Source organism: Papilio xuthus, unplaced genomic scaffold (genome assembly GCF_000836235.2).
Source record: "Papilio xuthus unplaced genomic scaffold, Pxut_1.1 DF828177.1, whole genome shotgun sequence".
Taxonomy (NCBI): Eukaryota; Metazoa; Arthropoda; class Insecta; order Lepidoptera; family Papilionidae; genus Papilio; species Papilio xuthus.
In genome coordinates, this window is record NW_013530472.1 from 5,242,859 (window position 1) to 5,256,394 (window position 13,536).

A 13,536-nucleotide genomic window follows, 5' to 3' on the forward strand; every position below is an offset into this window, starting at 1 on the left:
TTGAAAAAGTTGTTGTTTACAATTCTAAAGGAAATATATGAGTTAAAGAAGACTATGTTTTATTTGAAAAAGTATTCTCCGGCTGTGACTCCCACAGCAGTTATGTTTGTAAAACTTATATTTGGTAATTGTAATCGTAAGAGTAGCCATTAGTTTTTAAGATGTGACCTCTACGTCGTAGCAAACACGTAGATGCTGAGTTAAAATTATTAATACTACTGTAACATAAATACATCGTGATTAATAATAAATGGAAATAAGATATCATAAAGCGCTTGTTGACTAAAAAAAATCCACGGACTATGAACACAGTTATTTTGACAAGACAAATAAGAAGTAAGGAAAAGCAGTGGGACAATTGAACGAATCTGTTTTATCTGTCCCGCTTTGTTAGCCCTGTGTAACGTCAGTAACTTGTTGTCTCGACTTAAACGGAATGAATAATGGATATCAGAGCCAAAGCATCACGCATTGCCCGCGGGAAAAATGCCATTACGAATATTTATTAGTAAAATATACGTTTATAAGTTGTTTTTTTTTCTTTTTCTTATAATGCGAGAATATAAATCCTGTTGAGGTTATTTTCTTAATGTAATCATTATTATAACAAAATTACCTTCTTAATAAGATCTGTACTTTTTTTTCCAACGTTTTGAATAACGAGGAAAATCAAAACAAGAGAATTAGACTACTAATTTAGAAGGAAAAAGTATAGCGTTTCTCTTTATAATATACTAGCTGTCGATCGTGACTCCTTCAGCATGAAGCAAGAAGAATGCTTAAAAACTAGTATTTGTATTCTTCCAGACTATGTTCAACACTTATGCCAAATTTAATCGAGATCCATGCAGTCGTTCTGGAGATACCTTGAAACAAACATCCATCTATACATTCGCATCTATAGTATTAGTAAGATTTACTTTACATACTGTAGAGAGGACAGGAAATTTACACAATCTATGTATTGTGATATTTCAGCGGAGAGCAAATAGTAGGAACTGGATATGTTACATTGTTAATATTTGCAGAAAGCATAAATGCGTTACGTTACTCTGACGCTCGTAGTTACCGGACTGAGTGTAGACTGTAGAGTTTAAATATAAGTATAGAACTATGAGACCTTCCTAGAGTCTAAAATTACAAAATGTAAAGACATCATGGAGTATATTTTTCCGCTTGTTCTATCTCATTACTGGTTCTTTCTAAGTTGTTAAGTTTAATAGACATAAAATATAACCATATCTTTTTAACTTGATGAAAAAAAAATAAAGTTACAAATGATAAGGTTTAACTGAAAATTTTATTAGACCGTCATAAAAATAACATTTTATTTTAAACTAAAATAAAACTTATTCTCTTGAAAACATAAATATTATTACGTTACAATGTCATATATGAAACGGCCTGTCACGTGAGGATGGTCTGAGTAATGTACAGACATTTAAAATAGAAGGTGACCCGACCCTCCTATTTTCATATCGTATTATAAATTACAAGCTGTCGCCTGTGACTCCGTCCGCGCGGAATAAAAAAAAGTAGCCTATATGGTTTACCACACAATGTTTTATATCTGTGCCAAATTTCATCGACATCCATACAGTCGTACTGGAGATACCTTCTCACAAATATCCCCATTTATAATATTAGTAAGGTAACAACTGAAGATAAAAACTTGAATGCAAAGTCTTAAATTTTTATCGGAGATTAATTTTTCAGAGTCTCTGAATGAGCCCTAATTTTGTTCGTATGTCATGTGAGGATTCTTTAAGATGTTAAATTTATGACATCATATTTAACAAGTATAATATTAATAAGACTTATGAATGGAACAACTAATTATACACACGTACATACTTTGATATCAAATTATAAACAAAGAGCCGCGATACATCAAAGGAACCGGCGCCGCTGTTAATTCAACGAAATCTAATTAATGCTAATTGCGCTACAACTTACTGAGTTCAATTTAAATATTAACTGCTACCTATATTTAAATCTTTAATTGATGTCGAACGAGATTTTTTAAAATATGAACATTAAAGGCTGAAAGCAAAAAGCTCAAAGCTAAAACGTGGCGAAATTCAGCACCAGGTCCAGTGTTAACCGCGGCTGTAGTGCTTATGATGATGATGATGATGATGATGACAATAATGATAATTTATTATAGAGTAAAACGACTATACTAATCCACAACTTGATGCTTATTAATGTAAAATGTAAAAGCAAATATCAATAGTTAATATGGATTGAAATTCATTTTCAAAGTTTATTGCTAGAAAAGAGTTCTGTAGAATAACCGTATGTTATGTACAAAAATATATTATCTACCTATTGCCAGTATATTAGGAACCTTGCCTAAAGGGACTCCTTTTATTATATATTTTAGGTAATTATTCGTTTTTAATATTTTATTTAATATCATAAATTTAAGACTCTTCGTGTAAAATATATAAATTTAGTATGATAAAACTAAGATAATAATATGTTTATAAACAGGTATTGCCACAGCGGGTATACAAAAAAGAAAAGTTGAACGTACAGGCTCAGATTGAAGTTTTCTTAACAATTTATTGTCGACAAGTTAGTCTGTCTATCTTCTTTATACGTCACATCATACTTGTCTATAATTTACTTCAATAAATGTATTCTTACTGTCACTTATAGCTAAAGTTTTAAGTGCTTACTTAAGTTTAAGTTAAAGTTTGATGGACCGTATAAGTGTTATCGGAGTTTAAGATTTATTTGACTCTTGATAGTCCCATTTCATGAGTTAAGGGTCGTTAAATGTTGTCCGATCATTTTGATGGATCTGTAGTGAAAAAGGTTTGACGAAGATTCTATTGTAAAGTAATTTAAAAGTATATTAAAAGTTTTTTAAACCTAAACTACGATTCATTAAATGTGATATTTTTTTACATTGTTTTTGTTATAATAGATTATGTATCCTTTCTGTAATTAAAATCATTATATTACCTGTTACCCTTAAATTTATTTTCTGCTCGAAGACATTTAGAAAATGGTTTTCTTGTCCCTACTCGAACCTTGTTACCGACCAAATCATTGTGTTGAAAGAGGTCAAGTACAATGAGTCTATTTGTGCGATTACCTAGATTGCTCAAGTTCTAAAAGCATTTTTATGTTTATACTTCAAAAGTATCACCTAAGTTCTTACGAGTAGAATTTCTTAAGATAAAAAATATATTAATGAAAAAATGGCAAAACTCTTGATAGCATTTGTACAATGTAGAGACATTTTTTATTCATTGAACTTCGTGAAGCTTGAAATATATCAAAGAAAAAGAAGTAATACATCTTCAGTTCTAAACATACATAAGTCCCCAGCGGTGAATATAAATCTTACTAATATTATAAGTGTCAAAGGTTAGATTAACTGCTGAACAGATTTTGATGCAATTTGACGCAGATGTAGAACATAGTCTGGAAGAACACAGAGGCTTAATTTTTTCTAATTCGACGCGAATGGAGTCGTAGGGGACTGCTTGTATTGAAATAAAGCAATAAAACGAGTTTGATACACTTACGTCGTGTAGATGCGAAGTGAGGTTAAATTAATTTATAGTCCTGTCTTCCGCTTGCCGCAGACATCGATATTCATTGCGTGTTATTTCAACTCCCCCTTCGCCACGAGACATTAATTTGATATGACCGAAGTCGGCACTCGTCCACGAAAACAAGCCATTTATATTGTCACTATTACTGTCTTTGGAAGTGCTACGACTTCGCATTGTTTTAATGAGCAACGATGGATCAGGGGTTAATCACTTGACTTGCAAACTCCAAATCCTGGGTTAGTATCCCGCCAAGTACTTATGTGTTTTTTGATTTACATATTTATCCGACGATTTTACAGTGAAGAAAAACATCGTGATGCAACCTGCACATATCTGAGAAGAGATTTAAAGGTATGTAGGGTGGTTTGACAATGGCCTAATCACCCCCAACTTTGGATAGGATCCGAGCATCTCAGTGGGGATGTATAGTGAGCTGATTATGATGAGTATGTAATGTAGTATTCGAGGGGTTTTGTTTGGTGATTTTCGGTGTGCAGAAATCAAACAGATTCAGTTCGTACGGGCCCCTTAAAAATTACACGTAAATTGTCTTAATATAACATGTGTTTTGTGAAATCAGTATTGCAAATATTATAAAGTTGAAAAAGAAATTACTTGAATAAAAACTGTAATATTGAGTTGCAATAAATAAAGTTAATCAAGTAATGAAGTAAGTTTTAAAATTTTTCAACTTTTTCTGATTTTATGCTATAAACTACTTGAAGCAACAGCGAAGCTAAGTTAAAGACTTTCTTAACAAACTTAATATAGAAAAAAAACTTCGAGAATTTGTTCTTGACATAAAGTTTTTTTTATAGAAAATAACTGTTAAACTATTATACAAAACCTTAATTGTTAATACATTTTAGAAAATTGTCAATATTATAGAGTAAGTTTAATGAAATCAATTTGAATATCCTATCATTTATATATAATACTTCGTATTTAAATTACAGAGGAAAATGCTTTATAATTAGTAGAATTTTAGATTCAAATTATGCTGGAGTATTTAGGAAATTGATTTGTATATTTATGAAGAGTAATACGTACTTTAATAAACCATCATCATCATCGTACTACTTCGAACGTCCCCACCGAAGGGCCTCGGAGCCTACCCTAAGTTAGGGGTGATTAGGACATAGTCGACCACGCTGGCTCACTGCGGGTTGGCTGACTTCACAAATATCTTTGAATTCCTTCTCAGATATGTGTAGGTTGCATCACGATGTTTTCTTTCACCGTAAGAACGTCGGATAAATGTACATATGTAAATCGGAAATCGAAAAACACATTGGTACATAGCGGGAGTCGAACCCAGGACCTTCAGATTGCAAGTTAAATGCATAACCACTGAGCCACCGACGCTCTGTCGTTACTAAATATTATATTAAAAAAAATATAATTCCGAGCAGACGAAGTCTCAGGCAACTGCTAGTTATATAAGCTATCATTATATGTTGATAGAAACATGCCATATCTAGTAAACAACTATAACTTTCCACGTAATTGTAACGTTAACGTGGGTTTCTTAAACCAAAATCTGTTTAAAAATATTGTTATCTCTATTTTGTCAAAGATTATAACAAGGATGATGTTTTACAGAGAGATTTAAGTCTCCGAAACAGAAGTTCTTATAAAATGTTCAACTTGATTGAGAATTAAACTAAGAGGATCTTATTATAGTTTAAGCTTTAATTAAAATATGTTTTCAAAAGCGAAATGTTAAACAATTCAAATCGTATTAAAAAGCTAATAAGTTTCTTCTTAACTTGAGTAATGAATTAATGAATAAGTTAATTTCTAAATTACCAGCTTTTTGACCTTTTACGTATAATGAGAACGTTTGAAATTAAACCTGAAGAGTCTTTTCTAAAAGGATTTCGCTAGATGAATGACTACGTATTACTTATAATATTTAAATTGTGTAATTTCTATTAATTTGATTTTTGTATGTTTTATTTTTAATATAACTTCATATATAAAATTGTCTATAAACAGCGTATCATTTTAAATTGCGCACTAAAACGTATATAGGTTTGTATGAGTGATCGAAACCGCACGCAGTTTGTTACTTGAAATGTACAGTCATGATCGTATTTGATATATTTTTTTTTAAATTATTTTATTTAAGTGCATGCTTTATTTTTAATTAGTTTATATTAGTTTTGCACTGTCATATATGTTAACTAATGAATAAGTATACTTTGAACACAATAAAACTCAAAAGTCTTCGACTATAATACAAGCAAACAAGCAAACTTATAAAGTTTGAACGTTAATAAAAACTTATAAAGTAAAAAAGTCTTCAATAATTTCCCCAGAATTGTAATATAAATAACACAGCAGACTATAATTCCACTAATTTTCATCAAGACCATTTTATTATTTTTAAATTATTTTATGTCTACTTTGTACGTGACTGTATCAATCTGCATTCGAAGGTCCATTAAGAAGCCATGTCGTTCAATTGTAGAGACAGCGGGGCGACAGACACTCCATCTTGTCTTGCCTCTGCCTTTAGTGACGTAGTTTTGTTCAATTTAAAGCTAAGTGTAAGGAAGACGAATAAAATGCCATAAAATATTGTGTAAATGTGGTTGCAATTTTTTTGGTGCATTTATAAAAATTGTGTTTGGTTTTAAGATATTTCAAAATGGATTTTAAATTACATTTTATGTAAGTGATAATATTTTTTTATACTTAATACTAAAGTATTAAAAGAGAGTTATTTTTAGCGAAGAAGGTTTAAGAGACATCCTTTTTTTAGGTAATACTAGCTGTCGCCTGCGACTCCGTCCGCGTGGATATATAAAAAAACTTAATATATAGATAAGTTAAATAAAAAGCACCTATTCAAAATATAAATTCGAAAAAAAAATGAATAAATCCTATGTTTCTATCCTAAAATGCTATGTCTGTCTCCTGGCTCTAAATTACCTCCTCACCAATTTTCCGGCATATCAGTAAAGCCGTTCTTGAGTTATAAATAGTGTAACTAACACGACTTTCTTTTATTTTAGGTAATATTAAGTAAATAACTCAACCTTAGTGATATGAAGTGACAAGAAATATTATGTGTCCAATTTAAAAAAAAAAAGAAAACGACAAAAATATAAATTAAATAAAAGACGGCACATATACATACTTGTTTGCGGAAAACGTTACTCTACTTAGTCAGTCTGATAAAAACAAACGAGTATCGTATATCTGAGCAATCATCAATTACTAATAAGTAATAAGAGAATAGAAAAGGTCGTCCACTAATTAATTAGTTACATTTGGGAATGATTTTCTGTGGCTGAAGGCGCACCTACAAATACTATTAGACCAATCACTGCCCCAAATATCACATATCAAAAGCTTTGTGTGCGAAATAAAGTAAAAGAATTGTGTAGATATAAAGTCAATGATTATTGGAAATCTATGTTGTTTTTTCAGCTTTTATACAATAAAACAGTGTAGATAAAATGTTTGGTTTAACCTTTTGTTCATTTCTTTTAGTGTAATTAAAAAAATAAATGAAAGAAAGTATGAAATAGGATCTAATTTTGTACAATTTGCTGTATGTTTTGTTTGCTTAGTACATCAAATTGGTGATATAACATGATAGATGTATGATATTCTAACACTCCACATATCAATCTGAGTAACGTATTATAAATTATTTATTATTTAACTTTTTCCTAGAAAGTTCACAGTTAAGAATGCCAAAGATCAAATGTGAAAATAATATATAATTTATATGAAGTAAGAAGAAGTAAAATAAAACATGAATAAATCTTATAACGTCAGTAAGTCGAACGAATAATTAAATTTGATCAAAATTTAAAAGCACTCTATTGATTTGCAGAATATAGAAAAGTAGAATTTAAGCCGGAGTGGCCCGATACTGGAGGGAACATTTCCTCGTTGTTTCCGAAACCTTAAGACGAAATCCAATTAGAGTTAACCGCACAAACACAATTCAATCTTTAGTTATAATTAAAATGAAATGGATAATAGATAAATTACATTACATTTATTAGGGTTTTAAAACTCCTACCACAGGATTCTTGTTTATTATAACGTAATATTTGTTTCTGTTTATGTAAAGGTTCAACTGTTTATTTGATAATTAGTATTTTAGTTTACACATTAAACTAATAATTAAAGAAATTAATACTATTGATATTCACTAATTCATGTATTAAAAAAATATACAAAATATATTATATTAAAAATAGAACACCACCGGCTGCGGAGTCCCATGACTCAAACAACCAGTGGTCAGGGCTGCAGAGACAGGAATCTTTTCACGATGCGTGCGGTTTCTAGGATAACTGCCTTTTGTATCGGGCCCTTAATCCAACTGTTTAGCGAGAGCTTCTTGAGATATTGGTCGAAACTCTTCGCTATCAGTCCATTACTATTGATTATTATTAAGTCCCATTCATGAGAAATAATTTTGGTTATTTTCCACAGCAAGTCAAGTCTAAATCTTGTAGAGTAATGTTGATATATCTTGTTACAGAGTTCGCAGTAATGAGCTTGGCGGGAGAAATCGAAAATCCCTTCCAGTTCCTACACAGGCCAAACAAATAATAAAAAACTATGGACGCAAACTTCAGTCTTAACATACAAGAATTAAAGATGGATATCCCAAAGCTGAGCTTTTGTCAAAACAAATGCCAAAATGTATCGAGGATAACGACCATCGTATTCAAACCACCAGATCCGGACTCGGTGAATCGAACGTTAATCGGAAGAAGTGAAAACGAAACGAACTTACGATCGATATTCGATAACGAGATTAATTCTAGTGATTATTATAATATTGAAAGAACGTTGAACGTATCGTTTTCTAATTTTAGTACCGATAATGTGACTTGCAGTGATGTACAAGGATATAATTTGTGGGCGTTATCATTGTTGGTGTTCCCAGTGTTGACTCTTTTTGGTAATGTGTTGGTAATACTGAGTGTAGCGCGGGAAAGAAGCTTGAAGACCGCCACTAACTACTTCATAGTGAGTTTGGCTGTTGCCGACCTTTTAGTAGCAGTCGTTGTCATGCCATTCGGCGTTTATTATTTGGTGAGTTTACTTTAAGTCTTGTGTTTTGCGTTAAATTCACATCATATTTCCAAGGTTCAAATATGTCGTTTATTTTAAAGTTCGTTAACAATAATAATCTAAATTAGTACACGTTATTAAATTAAAAAAATACCCTCTTAAAAAGGAAAGGAGTAAAAAAGCTGCTACGACGTACGACGTTAAAATTTTTAATGAAAGTTTTATAAAATGCATTTTAAGTTAAAATTGTTTTATATGTATATCAGTTATAATTTTTATCGTTCAATGAAATTAGGAATGACGATACATAAAATATTAAATATAAACAATTAGCCTAACACCAGCAATAAATTTTCACGGTGTTTTATTCTTGACATTTTTCTATTGTATAAAATTTGATTAGTTCAACGGGTCGTGGGGCCTGCCCGCCTTCGTGTGTGACAGCTACATCGCGATGGATGTAACCTGCTCCACGTCCAGCATCTTCAATTTGGTCGCCATATCTGTAGACAGGTAATGAAAAGGAATTATCTTCATAAACTGGTAATATATGGTAATATAAATACTCCGCTGGCGTAGAGACCCAACGTATGTCTTAACCTCCGATAAAAGGGATCGCCAACGCCGCCTTTCCTGCGCCATCACCCGCTAGTCGAGTGCTCGGATATTATTGAAACAAAAGACGATCATTATGGTGATTATTTTTAGATACATCGCTGTAACCCAGCCGATTAAGTACGCGAAACACAAGAGCAGCGCCCGCGTGTGGCTGATGATAGCGGTCGCGTGGCTGGTGTCCGGTGCAATCGGCGCGCCCGTTGTGCTCGGCCTCAACGACGCCCCCGACCGCAGCCCCAACGCCTGCCTCTTCAACAACACCGATTACGTCATCTACTCCTCCCTCGGCTCATTCTACATACCGTGTATTATCATGATGTTCCTCTATTACAACATTTTTAAGGTTAGCTATTCAATTTATAATAGGCCCTATAGAGTCTACTTAACTGCCTGGCAATAAGCAAATTAAATATATTTGGTCACTTTTGTGGATAACACAGCCTCGGGCTTATTTGGAATGGTTAAAAGAAATATAAGTAAATAATAAAAAATCCACTCGTTATTGCTTTTGTTAGAACAATATAATCTGTTCAGTGAACGAGGCAAACAACAATATGCTAAGCCATAATATAGCAATTCTGAAATTTTATTATTGTTCAAGAATCCAATGTATAATAATTTTCAGGCAATACGAAAAAGAGCCAAGAAGCAACGTATAGGTAAGAAGACGTCATCAGCAGTGGGCTCTACGGTTTCCAGTGGGACAGCTGCAGTGGTCGTTCAGAACGTGAAAGGTCTACCACGGCGCATTGACAGCGGAGTGCAGGATGACAAGCCGACTAACACTGGCTCAGGCAGCAATGAAGATGAGGAAGATGAAAAGTAAGATCTCATTAATATTTTACTTTCAATTAGTAAGTACACAATGTTCCAGAAATTGTAATAAGAATTGGATAAACTATATTAGAATGATTCTATTTAATAATTAGCTTAGGTCCTTTTCTTCCAGTTTCGATCGAACTGAGATGGGAGTGTTTGCGGATGAGCTTGCTAATTCAAGATCGACAAGATTCATGCTCGCTGCTGTTGTGGAAGAGACCGGTTTGTAAGTAAGAAATTAATTATACTTAGCTAAAAAAAAGATGATGATTATAAAATAGAATAACAACGTACCATAAGTAGTTTAACAAAGTACTATAAAAATAACGTATCAAAAAATGTCATTAAGATGTTTTGATGTAAAAATTGATTTTAGGATTATGGCAAATTTAGCATCACCGATTCCAATGATGGATCCAAACACGAACAATGATTCCGGCTACGTCACATCAAACATAGATGGAGAGAAAGAGCACACTCCACCTCCATCGCCCAGCAGTAGAGCACAAATACATAAAGAAGGAAACAGCTCAGGACCTAAGAAACCAGATTTGAAGTAAGTATGATTTGAACAAGTCGAAATAATTGTAATAGAACTAAGAAATACAATTGAATGAAGAGTATTAAATTGTTTGCTTACCCTACATACAGAAAGAAGTTGAGTCGTCTTAGCAATAGTTCGATGATCAGCACTCCTAGAAGAAGGTTCAAGAGCGCGGCGTCTGCAGCGCGGTTTACAATCTTCCGAGCTAACAGGGCTGGCAAATTACGAGCCAAGTCTTTTGCCAAGAAAGAAAAGAAGGCTACACAAACTCTTGCAATTGTTTTAGGTAAATTTTATACATTACATGATCCGTTACAAAAATCAAATAGCAACAGGAATGAAAAAAATGTATACTTTTTCCCCAGCTATCGTTCGTGTGTCATTTAACAATCAAATTCTCTTATTTTCTGTGCTGTTATTATATATTTTTATTTTATCTTGTTCACAGGTGTCTTCCTATTCTGCTGGGCACCGTTCTTCACCTGTTCAGTTCTCGACGCAGTCTGCACCAAGTTTGGTCTCTCCTATTCTCCAGGGGTGACCGTCTTCATCTTCACCACGTGGCTAGGTTACATCAATTCATTCCTCAATCCTGTCATCTATACTATTTTCAATCCTGAATTCCGGAAGGCGTTCCGAAAAATTCTACACTTCGGTACATAGCAAACAGACTTCTATCTTGTGTATACGTAAATAAATAAATACGTGAGTTTCGTTTTGCAAAGAAATTCACCGTTAAAAGAAAACGTAATGTTTGTCTGTAAACTTTTAATACAAGTGGAGATAATTGTTTTTGAGGCGACGAGACAAGATTCAATGAATCATTTTCATTAAAGGATTACTTGTAGTGAAATCTCATTTAAAATATTTAAATATGTAAATAACGAGGCTGTAGATACGCTTTTTTTAAGATACAAAATGTATTTATGATCCCCTGTGCCTCTGTGATTACCTTAAAATTGTGAATCGAAGATAGAACGAATTAAGCTTGATCTTTAGTCTAATAAAGGTGTTATACAAATATTTTTGTATGGAGCCACTTCGTTGCATAGATTAAAATCTCTATCCTTCGCAAAATGTGTACATACTTGTATGATAGTTGTTTTTACCAGCGTTTCTCAAAGTGTGCTGCGCGGATATTTTCTTGGAGGTCAACAAAAATAGACACTGATCCTAATTACAAAAATACAAAAGAGGTACTATAAAGTTTCAGAGGAAAAATCTGGCAATAGATTAATATTACGTATCTACAAAATCAAATCTTGTATCTAAGATTATGTAAAATCCATCGTTTCTCAAAAGAATTCCGTATTTAAAATAGTTTGAGAACCGCTGGTATTAACTTAGTATTGTGGTTACTTCCTCCGGTTGTGATATGTATAGAGTGATTAGTTTTTAATTTTCTATCTAATTGAAGCTTTAAATTTGTTTTTTTTTATTATATTGTACTTTTAAGAAACCTTAGTTGTTATCTTTGAACTTTGTTATCGTGTCTTCAAGCCTTGGGACCTACAAAAATAATACGCTTTCTTATTTAAAAGTTTAACTTGTAAATATTTAAGGAAGGCTCTTAACTTAGCTGTTACTTTAATATTTGTATATTTTGAAGTAAATACATTGTTTATAGCAACATTAAGCCAAAGAATCTGTATATTTATGAATGTTTTAAATATTTATTTATGTACGTGTTAGCGAAAGTTGTGAGATTTATGTCTATTAATAAATTAAATATGTTTAGAATTGAACAATAAATTTTTATTTTTTTATATCATACGATGGAAAACGAGTGAGGGGCCACCCAAAATCGCTAAAATTGCGAAGCGGCCGTTAGCGCTGCCGTACCGCTGTGTACCTTTATCGACGGAGAAGTGGATGCACAGAAAGAGAATATTTTCCCTATCCATGCTTCCCCTTCTCTTTTCTCATAAGAAGAAGGGAAAGAAAAAATTGGACCAACGTGACGCACAATCATCCGACGAAACGCAGAATTGCTTCCACTTCACGCCTGTCTTGTGTGTGGTCGTACTGCAACGAGCGAACAGGTAAGTTCGTGCGAAGATGTTAAAACACCTCGATTTTTTTTTAATTAGAAGTATCAAAACTACTTCAATGAGTACAGTATTATATTATGGATTACTTATTTCGTCTTGGTTTACTGAGAATAAAGCCCGAACGTAACTTAAGCTCTACTTAATCGATACTTAGTTTAAGTTCGCCTGCAAGTTTCACATTTCAGTCTGGAACTGTGAAATGAGCAGTTTAATCTATAACTTTACATTGTTGCTGAAAGCTGAAACCTTGTAGCAAGTTCTATGATCAATATTGTTTCTTATACAAAATACATAAGCAATTGCTTGATACATTTATTTGCGGTTGTGTGTTTATAATAAATTTTATTGATTTATGGTTTCTATCTATTAGGTATACTTGAAATACTGCTTCTTCTTAAAAATGTACGGTTCGTGTCGTATATTTGTTTTTTTAATGACTTAATAATACTAATAGCTACAAAATAAAAAGCTATTTAATTATCTTTTTCATTTTATGTAGACAAAGCAGTGGGTATGATTTGGTTATGATAACATAACCTAAAAAAGAAGAAATTATGTCAAATAAAACTAATTTATAAAATAGAATAATATTCATCAAAGCTTATTCAATATACTATATTATTAACATTGGTCTTATTAAGAAATAATGTTTTCTTTAGTCCGAGTATATTTTTTCCCCGTACTCCATCTCATAACAAAGCGGGATGACAAAGGACTATTGACTTTATTATAAGGTAAAAGATCTTGAAAACTTAGGAACGTGTATTTTATTATCCACTTTTATATTTTTCTTATAATACGATACAACAGTTTATTCTTTTTCGATTTAATTATAAACAATCATGCGTTTTCATTGCCGAAACAACAATATAAAAATATACTG

The 13,536-nt window shown here is 32.2% G+C and overlaps 1 protein-coding gene across 1 annotated transcript; it reads left to right on the plus strand.

The window, feature by feature from the left end:
* The first annotated feature begins 6,218 nt into the window (after positions 1–6,218).
* On the plus strand, positions 6,219–11,486 carry LOC106113676 (dopamine D2-like receptor). Its single transcript, XM_013306529.1, has 9 exons — positions 6,219–6,248; positions 8,083–8,642; positions 9,025–9,134; positions 9,330–9,582; positions 9,865–10,061; positions 10,189–10,284; positions 10,435–10,614; positions 10,710–10,888; positions 11,051–11,486. Exons 2-9 carry the CDS (start codon positions 8,163–8,165, stop codon positions 11,263–11,265), a joined length of 1,710 nt encoding a protein of 569 aa, XP_013161983.1. The 5' UTR covers positions 6,219–6,248; positions 8,083–8,162; the 3' UTR covers positions 11,266–11,486.
* Positions 11,487–13,536: the final 2,050 nt, after the last annotated feature.